Source organism: Gallinula chloropus, assembly GCF_964237585.1.
Source record: "Gallinula chloropus genome assembly, chromosome: 4".
In the NCBI taxonomy this organism is placed as follows: Eukaryota; Metazoa; Chordata; class Aves; order Gruiformes; family Rallidae; genus Gallinula; species Gallinula chloropus.
The window spans coordinates 57,707,152-57,734,520 of record NC_140088.1 but is presented as its reverse complement, the minus strand read 5'-3'; the positions used below and the strand labels follow the sequence as shown (position 1 = coordinate 57,734,520).

Sequence of the window (27,369 nt, the reverse complement as noted above, 5' to 3'; positions counted from 1 at the left end):
TAAAGTTTGTGGCACTTGGCCACACATGAAAAAAAATGTCAGATATGTTTTCCCCCACTTTGTTTCATCCCACATCACACCTAAAGCAATGCTCTCCGGTCTTTAAAAGCTTTAGTACTATTTATAAAACAAAACACTTCCCACAAAAACCTAAACACCCACCTCTATGTGCACAAAGAAGGTATTTATTTATAGTAGTTGAAGGCTCTAAGCTTCGAGACAGCGCTGGCTAGGTGCTTCTCAGTGCTAAGGTAAGTCCCCGTGTAGGACTGATATGGCTATGGTTCCAGCCTGAACAACAAGCGTGGTTCTCAAAGATAATTTTTGACATCTTGATATTTTATCTTTCCTCCCAGTCAACTGAATGGGTGCCCTGAACTGCTAGAAACCACTGGTAGGCTGCATCTAAAAAAAAAGAAGTCCATTGTGAGATGTTTTTTCAGGGAATAAATGGGAAAATGTCTGCTTTATTTAATCTTTTTTCCTGCTTGAGTGCTGTTATTGTCTGTTAGTCTGATGACATTGCACAGAACGGTTGTTCTTCTAGATTCCTCTTTCCTTCCTGTGAGGTTTATAATATAGCATTATAAGAAATAACTCCATAGTTTGTACTGGTATCTACTGATTTCTTTGTTTCTCAAAACTGAACGTTGCAGTTTTAAATCCAGTGGCACAGAGATCTTTTAAACGGTCCCATTCAGTGTTAAAACCACACTGAGGTTCGAACCTAGTGAGTATTTTCAACAAAATATTACAAAACAAGCTGATGCAACCATTCCTTTATTTGCATCTAGGATTTTTTTAACATTCCCACCATAGCTTACAGGCCAGAAGTTCTTTATTTTGTTCCCAAACCACATTTTGAAAAAGAAACTTTTTAACGGAGCGAAAACTACATGTAGATAAGCATTTTACATGCAGGATAGAAATACGTGATGGGCATGCAGGAGAACATATTTGCATTGGTTTCAACAAAAAGGTCAGCCATGAGAGCACACCATCTTTTTTCATTACTGTGAAAGCAGTAATCAAATCAGGTCTCCATTTAAAAGTGCCTTGATGCTAACAGCACAGCAGCCAAAAGACAGAATATAACCCTCATTTTAAATGCCTTTTACTTTAGCAATGGCACTTTAGGTCTTTCCAGTTTTATTCAAATGTTCTGGAATGCTTGATGGAAAATAAATAGGAAGGATGTTAGAAATTATGCTTTTATTAATGTGTCATCCTACCTGCATCTAAAACTGACTAATTGGCACTAATAAGGCTTGGCAGCTGTTGCAAGTGCTTACAATTTTGCACGCATAACAGTCTGTGCCCACCATTGAAAAGCAAGTTAGCAATGGGTAGCAGAAGAGTTCCCAACCTCTGACAGGGATCTTTTATTTCTCGAGGTCACAAAGTAAATGAACTCCATCACCAGCTCTGACTGCAGCAGAGCATCATTGGATTATTCTTTCCTCAAACGTTGATGTGGCTTTAGTAGTTCTACTGCAGGTTGTTGGTAGTGATGACATTGCTAGTAAGTAATGCCACCAGTACTTCTACGACAACCAAGGGGCACCAAGGAGCCTTGGGTGTGTGAAATCTCCCCTCTTACTAAAGGAAGCTTCTAGGAATTTTTGCCTCTACTTTTAGCCAGGCTAGAATTTAACTTTCCGTCTACTCAGCATGAAGGTTTTAACTAGAGCTGGTTTACAAAAAAAACCAAAACAAGCCAACGCTGAAATTTCTTAAAGCTAGAAGAAGTTTACTTGTTCAGAGATTTTTTTTTAAAATAAAAAATACTACCACCTCCAAGAATCTTCCAGCTAAAAGGACAAGGCCATTTTCAGCAATATTGAACTTCAAAATAATCCAATATATGATAAAGTTGGAAAGGGTGAAGAAGCTCTTCTGCGTTCCTGTGTAGATCACAGCCTCCTGCTATGTGACAACGATGAATATTCCCCATGGTGCAGTGGGACTGCCAGCAACGTTATCCATCGTTAAGCCTTCACCAAAGACAGTCACTTCTCTCTCCTGGACTCCTAACCTATGCAGTACCAGCTGTACGACTGCTGCCTGAGGGGAAGGGTAATTTCTCCCATGGTTGTGTGCCAGTGCTGGCCATCCAGCCCTGTGCCCACACCGGGTGATGTACAGCTAGAGCCTGCGTATTAAACGTTTGTGCTTGGAATGTGGGTTTAGTTTACTCTTCTCGGCACCTTTAATGAACCAAAGAGAAGCTCTGATCGGAAAGAAGCAGCTTTCTTGTTCAATGGAGGCCAGCACCTCAAACCTGGGAGCTCCGCGAGCATTGCAGAGCAGCGAGGTTACGGACAGACCAGACATGCAGCCCCACGCCAGCTCCTGCGAAGAGAAGCGGCTCTGTTCCTGCCATACCAGCACACTACCCCTGCGCTGCCGTTCCTGACAGGGCTTTTCGGCGCTCAGAAACCGCCCCCGCCTCAGGCAGCGGGCACAGCGCGGCCCTCCGCGGCACCGCCGGCTTCCGAAGCGGAGACGGGGCACGGCGGCAGCCCCGCCGCCTCACGCGGACGCTCCCTTCACAGCCGGAGCCCGCTCGCGCTTTCAACGCCCGGTTTCACAAGCTTCCCCGAGCCACCGGGCAGGATCTTCAAGGCCGGAGGCTAACAGGGGGACGTGGCTCCCCCCCGAGCCCCGCAGAACGATGGCTGCTGAGGAGTGGGTGGAGGGGATGGCCATGGCCACCCGCAGGTGGGACCGGCCGCACTGAGGAAAGCGCCGCAGCCGCGCGCACGCCGCGGCCCCGCCCTTTCTCCCTCCCGGCGCGCGGCGGCCCCGCCCCACCCTGCGCGCAGGTGCGGGGAGCGCAGAACGCTCGCGTGTGCGCGCGTGCCTAGTTCCCCTCCCCCCGCCCCCACCGCACCCGCCGGGTAGAACGCGGCGCGGTACGCGGGTGCCTGGCTGTTCCCGCCGTCTCCGTGCGGGGGAAGGAGAGCGCGCGGCGGGTGGCGGGGCCGGGCCGGCCGCTGATGTCACTGCTGCCCTCGGCGCTGCGGCGGGTGCTGCCGAGGCCGCCGCCCCTGGCCGCTGCGGCCGCCCCTCCGCGCCCGGCGGTGGGCGGGTAGGCGGCGGGAGGCGCGGGGGCATGCGGCTGCCGCCTCTCCGCCCTGCGCCCACCGGTGCCCGCGGGGCTGCGCCGTCCGCCGCGGCGGCCGGGTATGGTGGCGTCTGATGCGGACGGTGCGTGCGTAAGTCACCGCGCCCGGCAGCCAGCCAGCCGGTCGGGCCGGCCTTTGTCTGCGCTGGGAGCATGTGGGTGAACCCCGAGGAGGTGCTGCTGGCGAACGCCCTGTGGGTGACGGAGCGGGCCAACCCCTACTTCATCCTCCAGAGGAGGAAGGGGCACGGAGGCGATGGCGGCGGCGGGGGACTGGCGGGTAAGGGCGGCGGCGGCGGCCGGGGTCCCGGGGAGGAGGGCAGGGCGGGGCCGCGTTCTGCGCCCTCTCCCTCAGCGGCTCCCCCGGGGTGGCGGCGAGTCCCGGCGGGGCGACCGGGCGGGATAACGGCCCTTGGGGAGCGGCGCCCGCGGAGCTGCAGGGGTCCCTCCCCGCTCCTCGCTGCCTTCCCGCGGACCCCACGCCATGCCGGGGGGGAACCTGGCGCCCAGGGCGGCGGCCGGTGCCTGCGCGGCGCGGTGAGGCGAGGCGGCGGGGCCTTGGGCGCCGTGTAGGGTTCCTCTCAGGCTTCCCTGAGGACTTCAGCGCTGCGGGGGCTCGTGTGTGGGGTCGCCGGTGCCCGGCTCCTCCATGCATCGGGGTGCGACTTGCCGGGGAGGCTGTTATTTCTGAACGCAGGTTGTATAAAACAAGACCGAGCTATAATTCATGAGCGCGTACTACGAGAACAGGTGTGCCTCGGCTTCTCCCCGCCTTCTTTGGGGTGTCCTCGCAAAAGTATGTGGACTGAATGCTTTGTTTTCAGCTGCTGGTAACTGGAGAGGCTTCTGCAGGCTGGGTCATCTGCGTCTTGGTCTCTCTAACACTGTGCACATGCGAGAACCTTTCATCGTTTTTAGGCAACATAAATGGGCTTCTGTGAATTTGGGGATGCAGAACCTGAGGGTGTTACCACCAGTCCTTCTTGAATTGCCAGAAAATCATCAAACTTGTTCTCTTAAAAGCAAGACAATTAGTACCCTCCTCTGTACCCACTTGCGTTGCAGCTGGTTTGTCAGGCAAATCAGAATAAGCAATTCCACTACATTTATGTTTGGTTCAAGGTCCTGTGCGTATTTACCAGGAGATCAAGTGTTTCTTCAGCCTTCAAATGCTCTGTGGACTTGTCAACAATTTATAATCTAAACTAGGTAAAGTGTGTTTTCATGCAGGCTCTTGAGATCTCTGGTCATCTTCAGTGTTGTGTGTTGATAAAACACCTTGTTCCTGTGTGGAAAGTAACCAGCAGCCACTCCACTTTGGCTGTAATTATTTCAAGTTTTACCTTTTTTAATCTTTTGAATCATGGGTACTGTTGGCAAAGCCATAGAAGCACATCCTGCCTCAAAAGGTCACCTCTGCTGTATTTACTGAGAAATTCTTTGCAGATTCTCCTTCTGTGGATTACTCCCTGGACTCCTGAGAGTTGTTTCTTCTGTACTTGTGTAGGTGGTCAGACAAGGCATTCTTGTGCCTTTCTGACTTTGTTATCTTTGAATTACAGATCATTTGAGATGCCCAGTCAATTTTCCAAATGTTTTTCAGTTCTAACTTGGAGTTTTCTTTTGAACGTGTCTGCGCGGTGTGTGTATGTCTAAGCTTTCTTGCAGCTGTGTGCCTAATGTGATACTGCTGTACAGATGGAGAGAGTGCTTATGGAGATTTAGTCCCAGAGTGGGAGTAGGATTCATAAATGTACATTCCTTTTTTTGTGAAGGTCAGACAAGCCATTTGGTAGGAGTTAAGAATACAGAAATAATTCTGTCTCTCTGCATTTTTCCCCCTTGGAATTTAAGTTACTGTGCACTGTGTACGCTATTTTAGCATGTGAGTGCAGTGTGTTGAATGAATATGGTTTAGAATGCAAAAGTTTGGTCCATATCTTGAAAACTGCTTTCTGTGTAGCTTTTCTCAGAGTCTGTACTTTACAAGAAATTGCAGCTGATGCGGCATCAAGGTAGTATCAACAAGTACCTAAACAATTTCTAGGGATTTTGTTGGTTTGTGTGGAGAAGAGCTGGAAAAAAAGAAATTATAGCTTTTTTTCAGTATGTTGGGAAAACTGTAACTAAACAAATGTCCATTACTAGCAGGTAGAAAGTCGTTAGTGCTGGCAGTATTTGAAGAGCTGTGTGGGAACTTGTCCAACCTTGCCACTTTAGCACATGGGGTTTTGACACAGTTGTCAATGGAAGGTAGGAAAGGAAAGAAGGAAGGGATGTGGAATGTCCAGCCCACTCCCAGCTTGGTAGGCATAGTAATAAATGGAATTTAGGGTTATCAGCTTTTCATATAAATACTGGAATTTTTCACCAGTTGTTGTAATAGCTGTGGTCTGCCAACGGAGGGCCAAGGCAGTGGATTGTTCTTGGTAGGTAAGACTGGTTGAAAGTGAGAGATTGGGGGACCTAGCTGATCCTGAGGGTTCAGGGTAAATAAACCTGCTGAAAGGCTCAGCAGGGTATGTTGCGTGTAGTAATGATCGCCTTTAGGATGACCCTGGGAAGTTCCATAGATGATAGAAGTTCATGGCAGAGGTAGAGGTTATCTGGGCAAACATCAGGAAACAGAACAAAAACCAAAAATCTTTTGTGGGTTTTTGTGTTTCGGTTGGTTTGGGGACTTTGTGGGGAGGTTTGTTGGATTTTTTTTTTTTTTCCCCTTAATTTCCCTTTCACTAGTGGCATTATGCTGAAATTTACTCAGGTGCAATCTGAGTTAGCCACCCATGAACGTGATATAAAATTTGGCCTGTTTGCTCTGTGGGAAACCAGGTAATGTGTCCTTGAAGCTGACTAGAAATAATGGTGAGATTTTTCTATGTGGGGACTGTGGTCTGAATTTACATATGCAAAAGAGGACATAAATGTAGCTGTCACATTTTTTGTGATCTTACTTCTGATTTGTACTCTCCGTTATTGACTCTCTAAGTCATTTGACTTGAGTTTTACAATGACAGTTGACTTTCAAATTGACAAGACAGCTGACTTGATGACATGAGGTGGCTTCGCTGAGAAACTTAAGCAGTGGTTAGATAACGAGAAGCATTGATTCTTAGGTGAGAGTTAAGTGTAATGCCCTCTTCTCCATCTGCAAACGTGTCAGACTTTTGAAGAACCTTTGCTGGGGCCACAATGTCATGCAGTTGTGTTGGCATAGCTGGAAGAAGAGACAGTGTTTTCCAGTGGGTGAATGGGAAGGAGGGGTGATGGCTGGCAACAGAGCTCTTCAGACAGGCTGAAAGTGGGTGATCACCCTCAAAGTGACTGCCAGGGTCTCTGCATTACCTGGCCTCCATCACTTAGTACCATCCTGTGGATGGAAGTTACTATCCCCAAGGTCCAGAAGACTGCATCCTTTAGGTCTTTTGTCATGTCTCAGTCTAAAACCAAACAGTTTATGTAGCCACAGGGATGGGCAAAAGTAATTCTCGGTAGCTTTGTTAAGCAGAAGAGCGATACTCTTGTTACCTGTTCTCCTGGGTCCACTCTGAATACAGCAACCCTTTGCAGGAAAAGGAGCATCAGTTGCTTTGGAGGAAGGGGTGCAACATCAGCCCTTTCTGCGCTGATTCTCTCAACCTCAATTTATGTACCTCGGGTGAACAGAGAAAGCTGTCTTATTTAAATTACTCCTTTGGACACTGGAGACATTTTCTGCGCTTATTTTAATTGTAACAAGTTAGAAGCTTCTTAACAAGATCCTCTTATTATATGTTAGGACCTAATTACTGAGTCCCTAAAAGTCATCTCTGCAAACAAGATATATCTGATTATTAGTTTATTTAAGAAATACAGCTAAGCAGTATGGATCCATTTTTATACTGAGTTGAGGCCCAGACTCTTTCAAATGGCCTGTGTCAGTACCAGTCACATCTGTGCGACTTTCTTTTGTAAGCATGCCTTAATTGAAGGACTGTTTGGATTTTGTTTTCCTTTTTAGCAAAAGAAAAATGGGGGAGACTTGTAAATTGGATTTTAAATTGGATTTTCGTAGCTGTTCTGAATATTCACGTTATCTTGCATCACTGCATTAATCTTCCAAGACAAGACCAAAAAAAAGTACTTTAAAAGTACGTGATGGTTGGTGATCTTTCTCCATAAGGAAATTCTTTCATGCCTTGCACACAGTGCCACGCTTGCATTTTGCTTCTGTATGACCCTCACTCAAGAGTTTAATTTTCCTTTTGCTCACCAACAGGGAGGAAAAAAATCTTTTCTTTCCTCTTACTAGTTTGTTAGGTTTTTTCTTTTTTTTAAAGGTGCCGGATGTATTTAACCCTGTTTCCTTCATACCTATGCTGCTTCCTGCTTGTCACCTCCCTTCCCTGGGCAGCCTGCTAGTTTGGCCAGTATGAAACACTTCCTTCTCCAGAGGAAGCAGAGGCATTTGGAGACAACACGAACCCACATCTTTACCATCTTTTGGGTGCTGTGCCCTGTATGACAGTATTACTTTCACAGATGCAAGGATCTTTAATGTGTCATGAAGTTTATAATTAACTGTAAGGTTCGTGGGTCTGTCTAAGTATATCTTGCATTCTGATGCAACAAATTGGTTAGAAAATGCCTTTAACTGCGTTCTGCTATGCTGGGGTAATGCCTGCCAAACTCCTGTTTGTAAACAGTATTGCAAGGAGTTAGCACAACTTGGAGTTGACAGCAGAGCAAGGTATTCACTTGGAGCTTACAGGTAGATAGACTGAAGGTGTGGCGTGATGGGCCTGTGACTGCTGTGCTCCTTCAGCATGTGTACGTTGGTGTGTGGGTGGAGATTAAATTCTAAGTGATTTGGTTTAACATGTTATTGCAAGATTTCTTTGAATCCCAAAGCAAATAAATTGTTCGGATTTGCAAGAACTGATGTGGGGTTTTTTTGGCGGGGGGAGGGGAGGTGTTACTTTGCAGATAAGGTATTTATGCTTACAGCTGGGACAGAGCATGTGTGAGAGCTTCACTGTGAATTAAGTGCATGAGATGTTGCCAAAGATGATTCAGATGCTTAAGCAGAAGACAGCAGATGGAAATTTGCTGACTTGTGTTGATAAAAGGAACTGTCTTTCTCCCCAGATACTTGTGGAAGGTGTTATGGTGTCCTTTCCACACTGGAAAGGCAGAAAGGAGAAGTTCTGAGCTTGGTAGGCTGATGCAGGCCCTCAGTGTCAAAACTAACAGCATTTTTCGTACTACAGGTGGACTAATGCAGAACACTTTCTGCAGCCTTGCTGGACATTATTAGTAGCTTGAATTTGTAGATACGATTCTATGTTGCCCTCAAGCTATCAATTGAGAGGGTTGAGGAAGCAGTTGCTTGAAAACCTGTTTCTATTTAAAATTTAGAAAAGCTTTTGGTCAGTATATCATCTGCCTGATGAAAGGAGAATGGTTCATGCTGTAACAAACTTGCCACTTTCTGCCCTTCTTGACTCAAGCAGTGAGGATTTTGATGTCAGTCTTGGTAAACTTGAGTAGAAAGCATGTGCTTGCTGATACTTGAAATACAGCATTTATCAAAATGCATACGATTCTCATGACTGATGTGAGTGGTCAGCCTATCCGTCAGCTTTCCATGTTTGTTCTGGTTCGTGGGGTGCAAATTAGTCTCTTCCACTCTGCTTTCTTACTCAGTGTTACCCCGGATCTGCTCTGATGCTGTGGGCTTCTTGTTAGGATGGGCTGTGGCTGTGTTTGCTTCCCTTGAAGTGGAAATTCTACTGATGTGTAGGACCTGAAGGTGTCTAGGGTTGAACTGTTTGTTGATTATTCAGATTGACTCACCGGTCTGTATGTTGATGCTTTCATGGATGCTTAATTGAAAGGTGTCTCATTTCCTGCCTAATGTTTCTCCTGATCTCCAGTTCTTACGTGCAGTGGTTGCACAGATCACAGTGCCTGAGATGTTACCTGGTGTAGCTCTCATTTCTGTACTGTAATGCTTCTTGGCCAGAGGCTTCCTTGATGTCACTTCATCATCTACGCTTTGTGTAGTATCTGAGCTGCCATTTTGCTGATAAAGTCATTGCTTGACACATGGAATTCAAGGATGGCCTACTGTTCCTCCTGAAATCTCTGTATGAAACCCCATTGGAAGTGTCACACAGGATCACAATATAGTAAGGGAGAAATGTCTAGGCTGCTTGGTAGTTTTCTGCATTGTACTAGGGTTTGTATTGCTTGCAGAGTTTTTTTACTACTCTGGTTCCACACCGAAAGGTATAGACAAACCACTTCACATGAGTTTCCATATTTCCATCCCTCCATTGCCTGGTTAATGTATCTGTGTAAGAATATATCATATTTCACAGAGGTTTGGGCCCATGATAATTTCAATTGTAGAAACTGTTTTCAGTTCTACAGAACTCTTAAGGTATGCTGGTATATACTCTGAAATGCTTCTGAATGTTACTTAAAGCTGTAAGTATTCTTATATGATTGTTGTTCTTATAAATACTCAGTATAGGCAGAATCCATTCAGCTTTCCCTGTTCTTCTCTAAGATTTCTGACCTGTACTTCTTTTTTTATCCTTTGTAGTATCTTACTGTGTATGGCTTTTTCCTGTAATAGATAGGAGTGGTTGGTGCCACTGACTTTGCTAAAGTATGACTTCATGAGGTGTAGAAAGGCTGTAAGCATTTGCCTGAAGTCTTGCTGTTTTTTAGCTCTTTGATTGCTAATTCTACTTCTGATCTCTGATCAAGGTCGATATTCAGTAATCTGTGTTTGCCTCTTGCCTTTAAATCTTGTACTTAGGTTCTGGAGGACTTCTTCAAAATCTTTTCATTTGTTTTCTGTTTAAAAGAAAAGTTGTAAGTATTTTCTAGACCTGATTTCTGATTTTTTTTCCCCCCTGAAGTTTCTAGTTAGGAGTATATGCTCCTACTGCAGTAGTCTTTGTTTCAGCTAGGAAGTTCTTAATGGGTTTGGGGTTTTTTATTCTTCCCTCACAGTCCTGTGGTGTGCTTCCCCTCTGTGCTTTACAATATTTTACTAGCCAGAGTTCTTGGGATTTTCTGTTAGGCACCACTTCTTTCCCTTGTTAATTTCCTCCTCTGACAGGTTATTGAAATCAGTCAGGACAGTTAGAATCAGAATATTTTTTTCCTGGAACTTTTGCTTCTCTTCAGGTTTGGCTTGTCTTTGGCCATGCAGGACTGTTCCTTAGTTCGAGTTGAATTTACCGTGCACAGTTCAGTCTCAGTCTGTACCACTGGTTTTGTTGACTAGATTCAGTTTACCATTGTTTTTCCTTTGTTTAGTGGTGGTGGTTGTTGATTGATTTGGATTTTTTTCTTCAATTACTCATACTTAGTGGATGTGTTCTTTAATCTTACATAGCTTACCCGAATCTTATGTTGATACGGATCACAGAATCGTACGGGTTGGAAGGGACCTTGAGAGATCATCAGGTCCAACTCCTGATTTGAATTTTGCTCTTAGATGAAATCTGTTTCATTTGCTTATGCTAATCTGAGAGAACAGGATATTTAAAAATAATTAGTTTTGAGTGAAACACAGTGATTTCCCTGCCAGTTTGGTCAGCAGTACTTGATAATGCTTTTCCTGAGTGTGGGGTTTTGTTTTAGTTTTTTGCAAATTTATGAGTAAATGTTTATATTGTATTTGAAGGCATTTGTTAACTCCATCTGTAGTCTTCTCAGTGTTTCTCCATCATTTCATGTAGTCTGGTGGAATTGACATGTAATATAATTTTTATTTTCTTCAGGTGTGAGATTATTTGTTTGGGGCTTTGTCCAAATAACGATTTCCTCTCTTGTAAGCCTTCACATACCTGTAACTGTCTAGCATGTCCTGTCAGTGCTCATCTCTCTGCTCAGCCTTTTCCTGATTCTGCTAGGTTTTTGTTTCAGGCCAAGTCTAATGGTTTTGCTTCTGGGAACTTACTGTTCAGATATATTATTGTGGGAGTTTCTGTGGCTGAATATTTCATCATCTGCAAACTGGGCCTCACTGGAAATAAAGGCAATTCTCTTTTGCTGTATCTGTATGTATGCATATGTAGCAGTGTAGATTGTAATGCACGTTCTGTTTTCCCCTCTTGTTCAGGAAAGTTTTACAACCCTAAAATACTGTAAATGTTACTCAGTAGATAACACTGACAAGTGTGATTACATCTTTCAATGATTAGAGTCCTTCAGTTTAGCTGACAAAGTTACCAAAAGTTCTAAAGGCTGAAAGTCTAATCCCAGTCTGATTTATATTTGAGTTCAAGTATGGATTTTTACAGGTATGGTCATGAGTTGTTTGGATGCCTCAGCAAGTACTGTGGTAGGCATTCAGTTGCTGATCACTTTTAAATAAAGATATTTGGAAGATAATCTAATTATCTGTTATCAGGATTTTATTATCAGAGTGCTATTATCAGGATCAGAAGTTTAACATTGTAGTTATTTTTATGTAATATTTACTATTCATTTAGCCTCTCACATAAAATTAAATCAAATAGAATTTACACACCCCTTCCCTGCCCCTTTAAAAGGATTTGTCCATCATATAACCTATGAAACTTAGATTGTTGCTCTAGGCTGAGTTTTGATAGACAAGTAATTGGATGACCTCATCCTGTACTACCAAATCAGAGAGCTAATCATGTGAACACGTGGACTGCATTGAGAAAGAATAAAAGAGTAATGATTGGTTATAGTTACTAGGAAAAACAGTGGCTTATACTGTATGTGTTAGCTATGTGTTGCCATGAGTTACTGGTTTTGTAGTCCAGGTAGTAACACCTAAACTTTAGGAAGAGTTTGTTCCTTCTCCAGGAAACGAGTATAAAACTGAATGCTCAGTCTGCAAATATGACTTTAAATTGACACTATTGATTGAGGCTTTCTGGGAAACCAGCTGACATCTACAATACAAATAGGTCCCTTGAATGTTTCGGGTTTACAACCAGAGCTCATTATGCATCCATCCTGCCTTAGTGGAGAGAGAAGGGTTTGTCAGCACTCTTTAAGTACAGTGAACTGTTTAAGCAGTGTGTTTTGTTCAGTGTTGGAATGTCACGATGCCTGTTTTGAAAAATCCTGGCTAATGACACATATGACACATGTGACACTGCAAGTTTTCACAGCTGCCGTGTTGAGCTCATACGCGAAGAGGCTGCTGACATCCATGGGACTGTTTGAGTGATGAGAGCTCGTGAACGTGACCCCACAAGTCACAGCCTGACCCGTATTAAATCTTAGCCCTTTTGGAGGGTATACTTCTCTATTTGCCACGCTTGCAAAAGAGATACCTGCTGGGTTTTTTAGGCATTTTAAAGGTAAAAATCTCTTCACAGAAGATGTCGTGAGAGGCTGTTAGGCTGTAGATTACATTAGCATGGGGCTGGGAGAAGGATGCGGCAAGGCTCTGTTCTCAGGAGCCAAGTGAATAACATATGCTTGTTGTCTGGCAAACTGGAGGAGGGGAAGGTGTCCCTGGGTGGCAGTAGCAGGCACAACAGTGGCACCAACTGTGCAGTGACCTTCCAGCTCGAGGCAAGGCTTGATGCAAGTTTCATGTGACACTGAAGAAAAGATGTATCGCTGGTGTACACTGAAAGCACCTCGAGTCTGGAGAACTGCATGGTTAAAACTGAACAGGAAGTGGCACTGATACTGCCATGAGTTTTTTCATAGTGTTTGCAGTGCAACAAAGCCATGGCTGTTGGTACTTTTTAAGGTCTAAAGTGTCATTATTTATTATCATTCATAAACAGTAAATAAACTGGCTTCAGTGTTTTAATCAGGTGCACTAGAGGTAATATATAATCTAGGCCTTCACTCTTGAATATGTAATCAAGTTGAGTTTGAGAACCCTGTGTATTTTGGCAGGTAAAACACCATAGACTGACAAACAATCATAAGATTGCTGTCAGGGGGACTACAGAGAGGAGATAAAGGCTAATTGATCTTTGTGTTTTATTTAAATCAAAGCGTGACTTTTTGTGAAAGAGGGTTACTGTTTGTCCGTAAGAAAACTCTTTTGTAATAAAATATTGTTCATGTCTAGATGCATAAACTTGCTTTTTATTTAAAACCACCAGTGTTTTTGAGAGAAACTTGCAAATTCTCATGAAAGATTAGAAAAGAATCACTAGTTATATTTTAAAAGAAAGAAAAGAAAAAGTGAGAAATATTCCTACAGCAAAGACCAGTGCCATGTGACTTCTTACAGGTACTTGAGTCCATATACTCTAAAGTGTGTGTGTGCTCTGGGTGGTGGTAGCTTACAGGGTACCAGATTGGTTCTGCTGCAGGTCATCTCTTGGTTTCATTACTGTTTGTGGGCAATTTGTGATCAGTCTGGACTGTAAGCCATCTGGAACACTGAGAGTGCAGTGGTGCTTGGAAGAGTCTTAACTGGCTGAATCAATTAACTCAGCTTTCAAATCAAGACCTGCCTTTCTGGAAAATACCTTTTGGCCAGATAGAAATCCTTTGGCTTAAAGGAGGTCTGTGTTATGTGGGTGGATGGGCTTTGTGTGTTCCTAATCCCTTCTAGTGAGGAACGCCTAGAAAATTTGTTGTTAGTGTAGGGATGCAAGATCAACATGTTGTAATGCAGCGAAGTGTGAGGCACAGTGGTCAGATACGTAAAATGGAGTAGGATTTCTTCTTTCAGCATAAATTACATCAGGTAGCTGAACCCCTGACCAGTAATACCCTCCAGTGCATTGTATGTCCTTCCAGTAGCATGATGCAAGGGCAATTGGCCAAGTCCACTAACCAGTTGTAGCTTTCTATTCTCTGGTTGCAGACATTACATTTCACTGCTTTTCCTCTGCTAATACCTATATTTTACAAAAAAGAAAATACTGAACGATTTTCTAGACCTTTGCTTTAAAATTCAGATTTGTATAAGAAGTAGCTGACCTTATTCAGAAAGCTGTATCAAATACAATTAAGGCATTATCCCTGCCTTATATATATGGATGGTTGCTCTAGATACTTGGCATGTGTATTTGACAGGACTGTTCTTTGATAGGTTACTTGTGTTTGAGTGCCTTCAGGATCAGGGCTGTCATCAGTTACACATGCTAAACACACAGACTTTAACACGTGCTTTAAAACTTTGCTCATGAAAACTGCTTGCTTGAACAAGGGTTTGCAATTTAGTATTCATTGGGAATTATTTCCTTTATTTCACTGTGTAATCAGAAAGCTGATGAAATAACAGAAAAATCTGCAATCGATTGTCACATGATTTGATGCCTGGATAATTCACTGGCTGTAGCCCAAGGACCAGCCTAATCTAAGGAATATGATTCTTTGCTGCCTGTTCTGTTTCTATAGAAACTTTCGGTTGCTGATTTCTTAATCATATCTCAAAAAGTACTCACTATATGAAGAAAAAATGAAAAGAATTAAAATAAATGGTTATTGTTTTTTCTGCCCTAACTTTTTATTATTATCACTTCATGTAGAAATTCCTCAGAGAGATTATCGGTCAGAACTGCTGTCATTTCCTTCTGGTCACATCACATGTCTGTGTTACAAAAAAATCCCCCCAAAAACCAAAACCAAATCAAAACAAAAATCCCAAATGGTTCCCAAAGGACAGCAATCGGGGGCAGTTGTATGATGGCAAGAGTAAATACTAATTGGCTGTAATGTATATATGTACACATAAGTGATTTAAAAATATTTTTAAATATCGTATGTGTCATCTATCAAAACAGCTCTTTCATGATATATAACTAAAACTTTACTGATAAGCTGTCAGTTGCAATTATCTTAGTAAGCTAGACTGTGAATGGGGTCTTTGGAGGTCTGTGAATTTTCTTCCTTGAACATGGGTATTTCAACAGCTCGTTGCTGTAGCTGAAAAGGCACCGGGCGATTCCCACTTACTGCACCACTGGGAAGTTTCCTTTCCTTTCCTACCTCCCATCTATCGATTCAGTACTGGCTTGTTGGGTTTGTGTTTGCTGTTTTGTAGCTGTCTCCACATTTATTGACTACACTGCTCTTTCTTACATTGTGTCCGTTTGGTGGGGTAGGGGTTGTTCCTCTCCTATCTGCAGTGCCTCGGGGAGAAGGAGGCAGGATAGGCAGCTCCTCTTGATGCTGCTGCATAAGTGGGTAGGTTTGTTGTGGCTCTCTGGCCTTGGCTTTGTATCTCAGTTTTTACAGCTGGAATGCCCTCCTAGGACTAATGGCAGAATTGGTTGGTAGGACCACCCACACACCAACAGATTTGGAAATAGGGCAGGAGGAGAGAAACAAGCATATTTTTTAAAGATTACAGGGATTTAACAGTGTAGCTGTACCACAGAGATTACTTAATTTGGCCAGCATACAACTGTATTTAGGTATTACATCATGCCTGTTGCCTATTTAGTAGTGTCAGTAGACATGTGAAGCCACAAAGCAGGAGGAATCTTTCGTGTAAACCCTGCTACATGTTTGCAGCAAGCCCAGATGATGATTTATGCAGGGTAGTATCTGGCTTGGTCTGCACTGCAGTTGAGCAATACTCTTGAGCTCAGTAGTAGCTGTGAAATGTACACACATGCTTTTTGGACCAGGGCCATACTGGTTTGGTGAAACTGGAGAGTATATGTAACAAAAAATTGTTTAAAAGAACATTATAACCTGTTTCAGTCTGCTGAGTTTGAAAATGTCTAGGAGGGCTGGTGGAGGATTGATGGGAGGCCTGATGAGGGTTTGAGATGGCAACAGGCACAACTAAAACTAGTTAGACTAATGAACATTGGGTGTTTTACATTTATGTTTTGTGTTCGTATCCTGTAAGCAGTGGACAGTTCTCTCTCACTACTTGCTGACTGATGGTTGGTCCAGACCTGTGTCTTTCCGAATTCTCGCATTAAAAAGTGGTGGCTATTAACGCATCAGGCAGGAAGATGGTACATTTGATCATGCCTGTGAAGAACTGTATAAAACAAATAAACAAAATAGGGGAATACAGAGCCTGTGATAGGCAGGGTATTTCCAAAGATCAGTTTCAGTTTGGATTTAAGGGATCTACTAAGATGGAAAATGGGTAGTGTTTTTATATTTTTGTTATGCATAAAGCAAATCTGAAAGAAGAACAGTGAGGGCAGCAGTCTTCTGTACCAGTTATGACAGTGCAGAATGAGGAACTGATGAAACTATGACAGTAAAAGATGAAGCCGGCCCCTTGAAAGGAGAATAGGATTTTGACAGGAGTGTTTTTTAGAATGGTTTCATGGTGCATGCAGTTTATTGCAGCTGTTAAAAAATCCCCTAATTTCTACCCCAATAAATATTTGCGGAGAAAAGAAATCTTTAAAGGTCATCCACCTGTTTTCAATATGAATTTACTGAGAACTTTCAATCTGACATCTCTGCAGGGGACATGAAAATTCTTTGCAAAGGTGAAAAGGGGGAAAATTTACATCTTTTAAAAGTAAATAAATAAACCATTTTCTCTGGTGAGAGAGGGTTTGGGTGGGTTAGAGTTTTGTGTGTGGTTTCTTATTAAAAGAGGATCTAGAATTTGTGAAAATACAGTTACAATTAGTTTTAGCATTTGGTATGCAACTGTTAGTGGACCAGTTAGTAGCAAAGAATTTTCAAAGCTGCTTTGGGAAAACAGCATGGCTTTGTTTTTCATCAGTATTCTTTCAGCAGAAAAACAACTTGACCCTTAGACTATTTTGATCCTTTCTACCCTAAAGAATCAGACCATTAAGTAGCGTAATTACTTATTCTGGAATTCGTAGTTTTTCCTAGCTGACATTTGAATTTTGAACACTTTCAGGATGTATTGTCTGGGGTTTTTTTTCGTTGTTGTAGTGGTGGGTTGTTTGTTGTGGTTTCCCACCCCCCTTGTCCCCTAGGCCTCCTACAGTGTGTGAAACACAAGACAGAAGTAACTAGCTTTTGAACATTGTTGTGTAAAACAGCTGCCTTCTGCTTTGCTTCAGTCTGCATTTTTGCTAGGATTGGTGTGTATTTGAGAGTCGAGGCCTTGTTAAAACAAGATTTCTTTCTTTACTGAGTCACTTTCCCTCTTTAGAACGTGAGGCAACAAGTGTGGAGATGTATATGTAGGTCTGTGTTTTTCTGTGGAGGGTGAAATGGAAGTAAGGTGGGCTGCGGACTGTTCCCCTCCTGTGGGATCTTGGGTGATCCATCACTGCGTATTCATCAGCATTTCCTGTTCCATAGGTCTCCTTGTGGGTACTCTTGATGTTGTGTTGGACTCCAGTGCCAGAGTGGCACCGTATCGAATCCTCTATCAAGCACCAGACTCCTTGGTCTACTGGACTATCGCCTGTGGTAAGGACAAACACGCTGACACGTGGCTTTTTATTCTTCCTGTGGATATGGATAACTAATGGAACATCCTGCCTGCTGAGTACAGCCGTCTCAGGACAACTAAGTGGGTCAGGATGGAAACCTGCTCTAGTAGTTAAATTCAGAAGCTTCAGAGCTACTAATATTAAGACCTTGAATGCCAACATTACGTGTATACGTTAGGAGCAGTGGCTGAGTAAAACCAGAAATGCCCATGGAGCAGGCACAGAAGCTTCTGTCGTCTCCCAAAGATGTTCCCAGACAAGCAGTCTGGTATCCATCCCTTCTCATTGCACAGCGTTTCCATGCCCATGGCTCATGCCTGCAGCACTTCTAAGGTAATGGGGTATCTCTGAAGTGTATAGGAGTACCTGGGTTATAGCCACCACATTACCCAGACAGGGCACCTGCCTTCCAGGAAGGTAGTGCAACTGTAGTGCTCGTCTGAGTACTGGATATTGGGAGGGCCTTGCACTGTTTCAGCCACAGAGCACACCATGTGTTGAGTGTACCTTTTGTAGGAGGGGAAGGAGCGATTAGTTGCCCACTGTATCCATTGTAGCTATTTTCCTTCTTACGTCCTGTGAGTCTTGAGGGCTCTGTGTTCTAGAGTGCAGTGCTTTGCCTTTTTTTCTTCTTCCCCGAGAGTTACAGATACTGCTTAGTTTACCTAAGAGGCCAATGATGGCAAAATGGTGAATGCATCTAATAAGAGAGGCGACAACTTGCCAGTAGTACAGTTAAAATAGACCTGTAGATGAAAACATTGCAGCAAAAGTGTTTTTTAATCCTGGGTGAACAAAGCAAAGAGAAAGTTCTGGACTGTGATGGTAAATTGATGAGAACTGGGGTGTGAGTTTTGGGCTGATGGTGTGACCTGTGGTAGGTGAGACTGGGAGAGTAAGCAGTAAGATAGTGGAGACATAAACAATGGAAATTGAGATGAGTTTACAGGTTGAGAATAACAACCAAAGTTGTTTCATAAGTTATGAAAAATAATTGATGAACCACAAACAAGAAATAGGCAGCTTTAAGAAATAGTTCATCATGATAGTGTGCCTGCACTGCTTGTCACTGCTTTTCCAAGAGATGGGTGATTTTTCTGATGACAGTGTAGTTTTATATACATAGCTCATGTATTTCTTCATTGCTTTCTACAGCAGTGTGAAAGCCAAGAAGGAATAAGTTACGTTTTCAGACCACCTCTTGAGTTCCAGAGAGGGCTGGTTGCATCCAGTAGTTTTAAGGAGTGGCAATCACTTGTGGTTCTGAACTATTGCTTACATATGCAGGCTATTCTGCAATATGATTTATGCATCCATACAACAACTAAAATTGTGGAATTCCCCTTGGGAGTCACACAGAATGTTGTGCTCTGTTGCCCTCATTGGAGTTGTGTGAAGCTCTTATTGTAAACTGCATGAAGAGTATTTTTTCCCCATCATTTGTTGCTGAACAGCAAGGAAAAGGGTTGGTGTGTTCAAGATGGCTGCAGTGGGTGGTTCTGCAAACTGTGGAAACACTTACGTGCAGATTTATGACAATTTATGCTGTAATGAAGCTGAAGAAGTTATTGGCAACAGCTTGATGTAATTTAACCTGTTTCTGTGAGCCCCTTTGCTTTGTTGGGTTGTGTAGGCATTACGTAGCAGGTAGGTACGTTTACTTGCTGGTAAATGTAAATTTACTCCTAGTAAATTTACTTGCTGAGTAAAATGAGCCAAATCAGTGATTTGAACAAAGAAAAAAGACACATTATCAATGCTGTTTCCTACCTGACTTGAGATACTTTTAATGAGGCTTCAGGTTCAGGTGTTATAATGTGAATATTTAATGTTTTGTGTTCTGAAAATACTAACTTAAATGTCCCAGTTTTGACATAATTCCCTCAACATTTTTGGGAGGGAACAATTTTTATTGTGAGTGCCTGTATTTATTCTGTCTTCAGGATGGACACACTGATCCTGAAGAGAATCAGCAGCAAGATGTTGAGAACAGGATCAAAATGGAAGTGTTATTTATTACAATCCCTCTCAAGTAAAACAGAAACAAAAAATGCATATATGAACTATTTCATACAAGAAACTTTTTAATCCCTATTCTCTACTACAGACCACATGCATGCTAATTCTTCAGTTTCAAAATTGCCTCATATGACCCTTTCTGGTCTCCTAAGCAATAGACTTGATGGGAAAATGATCCTTTTATGCTTTTACTTGTGAAATTTTATGATTGTTTCATAATTTATAGATGTATGTAACGGTGAAGAATTAGGAAGCCAATGGTAGAATGTACAGCTGTTGGGTTTTTTGTTCCAAATAGATGCAGGTAATACCTTTCTTTAGTAACTCTTTTACGTGATGTTGGGTGGCTTGGTGGTGGTGTCATTGGAATTGTAAATGTAAGAGGTTTTCTCATGATTCTGGAATAAGGAGCTTGTGCTTCTCACAGAATAATTTTGAAAATCACAGCTATTTATTATGAAATTAAAGACTATGGAAGGAAACTTTGGAATTTCCAGGGACAAAGCATCTGGTGAAATACTGCATCTCATTACTGGCGGGTTTTATTGAGTCTTCTGTTTATGATTAAGAGGACGTTGATTTTCCTATTATGTGACTTTTGGGGTTTGTTTTTTTAATGCACAGGTTGCTCGAGGAAGGAAATCACTGAACACTGGGAATGGCTTGAACAGAATTTGTTGCAAACTCTTTCAATCTTTGAAAATGAGAATGACATAAATACATTTGTCAGAGGAAAAATACAGGTAGCTAAATATATTATCATAAATGTTGTTAATGCTAAATGTGACTGTGGAAGGAAAACTGATGTGAGTTGTAACCAGATTTGACCTGGTGTAGTCCCTAGGCTGCTCAATCTTTTTGAAAGAAAACCAGATTCTAAGTAGCAAAATGTGCAGAAAACCTAGGAAAACTAGGTTTAGCATGCAGAACTACAACAGTGTGATTTATTTTTTAATATTATATATATATATATATAAAAGAGAAAGCATAGGTAGTGCTTCAATCGTTACATATTCTAAAATTAATTGGAGTTACTCCTGCCTTAAACTTCGACAGTTGTCTATGTAACTGCTTTTTCAGTGCAAAGCTCTTAATTTTTTTTTTTCTTCTACACACTCATAATAATAACCCGCTTCTGTGTAGTTAAATCCTAGAGTGTTTGCATTTACATTTCATAGAGGTGGTAAGGTTTGCTGGTTGATTATTTTTTGTTTCCTTGGTTTTTGGTCGTACAGTTTTTTGGTTGTTTTTACCAGTATTTCTTTTTCTCCTTATAGGAGAGATACTGGTAAAAAAGTGCTTTATTCACGCTAAGGATTACCTTAAAATAAGCAGTTGGTAAAAGATTGATTGTAAACAAAATTACAGTACATACTTGGTGTGTGTTCCAAGCATTGGTTTTGTCTCGTTCATCTCTTAACATTTCATGTAGTAAGACAACTGTCTTAATCCCATGTTTTACTAGGTAAGGTGTCATCAGGTATGAGGGCTATAGATGATCGTGGAAATACCTTCTGCCAGAAGACATCTGTCTTGTGAATTAGTCCTTTAAGGAAACTGTTACCTTTTTAGGGTGGGAGAAATACTAGATGTGAATGATGGTTCACTGTCTTATAATCTGCTTTCCAAGTAAATAGGTCAGTTTGAAGGCAAGAAGCAAGTTTCCTTTTTATAACAATACAGAAGACAATAGGGAAGATTTACAAGACATTAGTAACAGCAGCAGGTAGATCAGAACTACAACAGAAGGAGCTGTAGTCTTTGAGGGATCAAAAAGCAGCTTTTCACCTGACTGCTGTGACTTGGGGTCTTGGTAGATGACAGGTTGGCCATGAGCCAGCAGTGTGCCCTGGTGGCTAAGAGAGCCAATGGGATCCTGGGGTGCATCAGGAGGAGTGTAGCCAGCAGGTCAAAGGAGGTGATCCTCACCCTCTACTCTGCCCTGGTCAGGCCCCACCTGGAGTATTGTGTCCAGTTCTGGGCTCCTTGGTTTAAAAAGGACAGGGATCTCCTGGAGAGAGTCCAAAGAAGGGCCACGAAGATGATTAGGGGCCTGGAACATCTCCCCTATGAGGATAGGCTGAGTAAGTTGGGACTGTTCAGCCTTGAGAAGAGAAGACTAAGGGGGGACCTAATTAAAGTTTATAATTATCTTAAGCAGGGGATGCAGGGGGAATCAGCCAGCCCCTTTTCAGTGGTCTGTGGAGACAGGACAAGGGGCAATGGCTGCAAGTTGGAGCACAGGAAGTTCCGCACCAACATGCAGAAGAACTTTTTCACAGTGAGGGTGACAGAGCCCTGTGACAGGCTGCCCAGGGAGGTGGTGGAGTCTCCTCTGGAGATATTCAAGACCTGTCTGGACGCCTATCTGAGTGATATGTCCTAGGGAGCTGCTTTGGCAGGGGGGTTGGACCCGATGATCTCTTGAGGTCCCTTCCAACCCCTACAATTCTATGATTCTATGACTTGGAGTTTGATGAAGGTGTTCTGCAGCTGAGACTATACATTATTTTTTCCATCCTGCTAGTTAATCTATTAGGCAGTATTTATTTTTTTTTTCCTCTTGCTCTTCTTTGTTCAAGATGCAGTAAGAGGGGTCATAAGAATTGTTTGTTGTTTTCCTTAATGAACAATAGAACCTTTTTCCTTCTTCAAAGAATTCTGTGGTGAAATCTAACACCTGTCTCCAGGGAGTATGTTTACATGGAAGGGGAAAATTTTACAACTTATAGGTGCTTTAGAGTTGTGAAGAGCATTGGAGATAGGCTGGTTAATTTAAAACAGGGCACTGGCAAGGGGTTGGTGTTTGGTTGCTTTTGTCATAGGCATGGTAGGGAGCAAGGTTGTCAGAAAGACAGCCTTGAATAAAGTAAATAGCTCTTTGGGTAAAAGAATGATCAGAAGGGCAAGGGATAATAATTAAAAGACTTTTTGACATTGCAGGAACTGTGTGGCCTCTGGCCCAGACAGCGATGGTAGTAAGGATATCACATATACCCCATGGCAACTAACATGCTGTGTAATTCTTTTGCTCCTTACTAGGGCATCATCGCCGAGTACAACAAAATCAATGGCATCAAGGAGGATGATGATACAGAAAAATTTAAGGAAGCCATAGTAAAATTTCACAAGCTGTTTGGGATGCCAGAAGAGGAGAAATTAGTGAACTACTACTCATGCAGTTATTGGAAGGGGAAGGTTCCTCGTCAGGGCTGGGTGTATCTCAGCATTAATCACCTATGTTTTTATTCCTTCCTCATGGGTAGAGAAGGTACGTTTTACAGTGGAATAGTGGTCTCTGCATCTAGTAATTGTTGGGAAATCGTTTGTAGCTGTTACTGTTCACCTGCTGAGCCATTAAGGTGCAGAGACACCGCCGAGGAAAAGAGGAGCAGGGAGCAATTCCTGTCACGTTGTTTAACTGTGTGCTTGTTCCCTTGTTGGTTTTGTTTTTCTCAAAGTAATTCTCTGTAACACAATACCTGGTCATCCCTTAGAGGCATAATTCACTTTAGGAACTCTGCCCAAAAGGGAATAGGGGTGAGATCACACCAGTTCTGGCTCCTGCTCTTATACAGTCCTCCAGTACTACTGTGGCAGACTTTGCAACCTTAAATGCCACTGTTATTCTTTTACAACACTGGAGTATCACAAAAGGCTCAGAGGCGTCCAGGATCAGGAACTACATGGTGTGAATATAACCAACGTGCTCTAGCAGGGTGGAGGTGGGCAACTCTGCAGCACTTAGTTATGGACAGTAGATCAGACCCAGGTTTTCTATTTGGCTGGGTAGACATATCCTAATGAATGCCTAGAACTTTTTTATTATAATTATTTTTTTGATGAAAAGAAATGTTGATTTAGTAGAATATCCTAACCTGTAGTGGTGTTGGAAGAAAAGCCAGGGGTCTGTCATTACTGTAAGACTTGCAACTTTTTAATGTATAAAAATAACACGAAGAGGACATCAGAGTTTGAACAAGTGCTGTGGTAATGATAAATTATGCTAGCCCACCTAGCTTTGTAATGCCTTAGTGTGGTATTCTCCACAGAAGTAAAATGATACTTAAACTCTTTTATCTGCTGTTTGTCAGGTGATCATAGTTTGTTTGTATGAGCTGGATCTATTTATGCTGTCCTCCCAACTTTTCAAGATGCAAGAAAACTTCAGCTGAGTACCTTTTGTAGGAAGATAGGTGCTTTTGCATATGCTAATATTTGTACTGACTCTGTTTGTTTGCTTCTATTCAGCAAAGTTAGTGATCCGCTGGGTTGATATCACTCAACTTGAGAAGAATGCTACGCTGCTCTTCCCTGATATGATCAAAGTGAGCACAAGGTCAAGCGAGCATTTCTTCTCAGTGTTCCTTAACATCAGTGAGACATTTAAGCTAATGGAACAGCTTGCCAATATAGCGATGCGACAGCTTTTGGACAATGAAGGATTTGAACAAGACCGGTCCTTACCCAAGCTGAAAAAGAAATCCCCCAAAAAAGTATCTGCACTAAAGCGGTAGGTCGCACTGGCTCTGAGTCACTTGTTTCTCCTTGGTCCTTTCACTTGCAGAGTTTTACATGAAAGTGTTGTAATGTTGGTGTCACTTACCACAAAAGGAATGATTGATTCCAGCAATGACAAAATGCGAATAACTACTTAAATATAATTACTTGGTCTCCTGTTGAAATAGGAAAGGAAATACATGAATGTGAACGTTAAAAAAAGGTGACGCTTATTGGAGCCAAACTCTCATTTATTCAGAGGCTCTTTAATGTGCTGGCTGTGTTTAGGTATCTGTTCTAAAGCCCTTCTGTGTTACCAGGAGAAGGTAATAAAGTGATGTAAGTGTTACTGATAAATGTGTCTAGCATTCATAGTCGGTCTTGTAGATGGAATTGAAAAATTACTCGAGATGATGAATTCTGTCTAGAACTTCTTCTAGGTGGTAAGCAAAAAATGACATCAAATTCTAAGAGATGAAAAAATATCTGGGAAATGTTTCTGCTTCTTTTATTGATAATCATACTAAGATTTAAATTTTTATTATTTTATATGTTGATCGTATTAGTGAACCATACAGAATTCTAGCCAGTGCTTGTTTATATTTCTCATTACAGACACCTGACATGCTTTGTATCACTTAGGTTTGTCTTTGTAATGCTTCAGTGTTTCGCACTGAATGTATCATCAAGACTAAGTCTTAAAATTTTTAACAAATTCTAGCCCTAAGGATTCCATCACGTTAATAAGTGAGCCTCAAAGAAACACTTTTGCTGTAATATTATGGGGATAATGTGTTAATAATAAACAGATTGACTGTGTATATTCTCAGGAAGTAGGACTGAATGTGAAAAGCTCACCCAACCTGTCCCCTCTGAGAAATCGGGATCAGTGTATCCAAGCTATTTATTCATGACATCATTTTTTAAATGTAGTCTTAGAGTCTTCCACCAGCAAAGACTATAAATCTCCTACCTGCAAACTGTTTCAACTGTTTTGCTGTACTCTCAGTGCTTGAGTTGTATGTTGCTGGTAACTTGCAATGATTTGTAAAAAATATATCTTTATGTCTTATGTGTGTTGTGAAACAAGAAAAGCTTTCTCTGGTATTTTTTTCAGGGATCTTGATGCCAGAGCAAAGAGTGAGAGATACCGTGCATTGTTCCGACTTCCCAAGGATGAGAAATTAGATGGACACACAGACTGTACTCTCTGGACTCCATTCAACAAAATGCATATTTTGGGTCAGATGTTTGTTTCTACAAACTACATTTGCTTTACTAGTAAAGAAGAGAATTTGTGCAGCCTTATTATCCCTCTTCGAGAGGTAAATGTTTGGATTTGTAAATTTATAGGGCAAATTATGACACAATGTCCTATTGGAAATTGCATCCTAGCTCTGATTATTTTTTGCTACTGAAGAAAATCCTCTCCTCGTGCCTTCAATTTCTTGTGAGCATACTGTTTTGGTTTGTTCTAAGTAATATTTAATGACTGTGTATCTTAGTTCAAAAGTTCCTGTTACTAAAATTCACAGGGAGTTTTCTCTGTCAGTTTTTACAACCCTCATGAGTCCTTCCTCTCTTCTAATTTACATTCTGGTTTACAGCCCCATGGTACATTTTCTTGTGCCTCATAGGGAGGGATGGATGATAAAACTTCATAGATTGATGAGTGGAACTTAATTGAAGACTTTGTCAGATAAGATTTCTTTCTGTCAGGTGTGAAAAGATTCATGGTCCTAAGGATTTGAATTGTCTCTTCACACAGCTTTGCAATCGTTTATTCCTGTATATGGAAAATATGTCAGCATTTTACAGATTGGTGTGCTTCCTTTTCTAAAGCTGGCTGCTTAAAGCAGATGTTCAGTAAAATGAATTTAATTATGATGCAATAAAATTATGTTGGGGAGGATTTTTTATGATCGACTTGATTTGTGGGTTAATGGAAAAACGTGAAAAGTAAATCTTGGAAATAGTAGTGAAGGTGGTGTAGCCAAGGTTGGTTTAGCTTGACTGCAGAACCATGGAATATTTCAAAGCACTCTTTTCCCCCACAAATCATTAAGAGTAAAACCAAATGGCATTTGGAAACTGTGAAGTACAGCCTCTCTGCCATGTGTTGCAGTAACTTTGCTCATTTGAGAAGAGACATTCAGTTATGTTTGCACCATTTGTCTGGAACTCCGAGGGGACAGTGGTCCTCCAGGTGAAGTGGTGGAGGAGCAGAACAAAGTGCATTTAACAGGACATCTTTTCAGCAGCTGCTGCTGGTAACTGCCGCAGCATGGGATTCAAAGTAGCTCTAAGCTTTGACAGAAAGAAGCAGCTGAAGGAATAAAGTGCTTTTGTGTGAACAGGTTAAGTCTGAGCACCAGCACCAGCTAGGAGAACAGTAGCACACTGCGTAACGCCAGTCCTCAGAACAACTGATCTGTACCCTTAATAATTAAAGGGAAGCTCTCTGTTTAAGTAAAGTTTTGGGTCAGACCCTAACCTAATTCTAGTATTCTGTGATATCCTGGAGATGTTTTGACAGATGAAGGAATAACGAATTCAGAAATGATGATTGGAAAAGACAACTTTCAGTGTCTGACTGCACCCAGTAGGCAGTCTCCAGGATCAGCACTTAATGTGTGTCCGTGTCCCAGCTTGAATAGGAAATAAGTGGGTATCGGTTCCTACTGTAGCAGAACATGCTGGCTACAATGTCTGTCCTGTGCCTCTAGAACTTGTTGTCTTTCGTGCTGTTTGTGCTCAAAACTGTTTTTTAAGTGAAGCAAAAATGACATAGGAACACTTTTTAGCTCATATCACTATGCTGTTAGTGGAAGTCCTTGAATAACTAATAAATCTGTAGTTAGCAGAAAAATAAAGGGAAGTTGGAAGTGTAGAGAAGGGATTTAGCACCTGACCTGTGCACTACGGTCTTTAAATATATCTTCAAAGAAAATGTTGAATGAAAAGCTGTTATCCTTTTAGCTAGATACTAATATTACAGCACTAATTTACCATTGTTCTGTTTTCAAAAGGGTTAAGAAAGAAAAAGCAAAAGTAAAGGTCCTAGTAAACTGAAATGTGCCCTCTTCTATTCTGGAGGCAGTAAGACAGTTTTCATTACCTAGGAAGTTGTTCGAAGTCATAAAAACAGTGGTTAAAGTACTTCCAATTGTGATTTGTGTTTAGTTCAATGTGTGAAGTGCACAAAAGTGATTGGTATATTTGTTGTTATGGCTAATAGTTAGTAATGTTGAAAACACACGGCTGTTACCTAATCCATCCACAGCATATGACTTATCTCTAAGATTTCTTTATGTTAAGGTGTTTTACCAAAATCCCAGGGAGGTAGTGCCCTGCACTCAGTAGACTGGTGTG

The 27,369-nt window shown here is 42.0% G+C and overlaps 1 protein-coding gene across 1 annotated transcript in view; it reads left to right on the top strand.

Annotated features, from left to right (window-relative positions):
- Nucleotides 1-3,280: 3,280 nt before the first annotated feature.
- TBC1D9 (TBC1 domain family member 9) overlaps nucleotides 3,281-27,369 on the top strand; it is a gene marked incomplete at both ends in the record, with an annotated part of 46,339 nt that continues 22,250 nt past the window's right edge. The window contains 6 exons of the mRNA XM_084262740.1: nucleotides 3,281-3,407; nucleotides 17,345-17,455; nucleotides 20,122-20,240; nucleotides 22,540-22,768; nucleotides 23,749-24,010; nucleotides 25,115-25,322. Coding sequence (XP_084118866.1) covers nucleotides 3,281-3,407; nucleotides 17,345-17,455; nucleotides 20,122-20,240; nucleotides 22,540-22,768; nucleotides 23,749-24,010; nucleotides 25,115-25,322 — 1,056 coding nt within the window. The remainder of the gene's footprint in view (nucleotides 3,408-17,344; nucleotides 17,456-20,121; nucleotides 20,241-22,539; nucleotides 22,769-23,748; nucleotides 24,011-25,114; nucleotides 25,323-27,369) is intronic.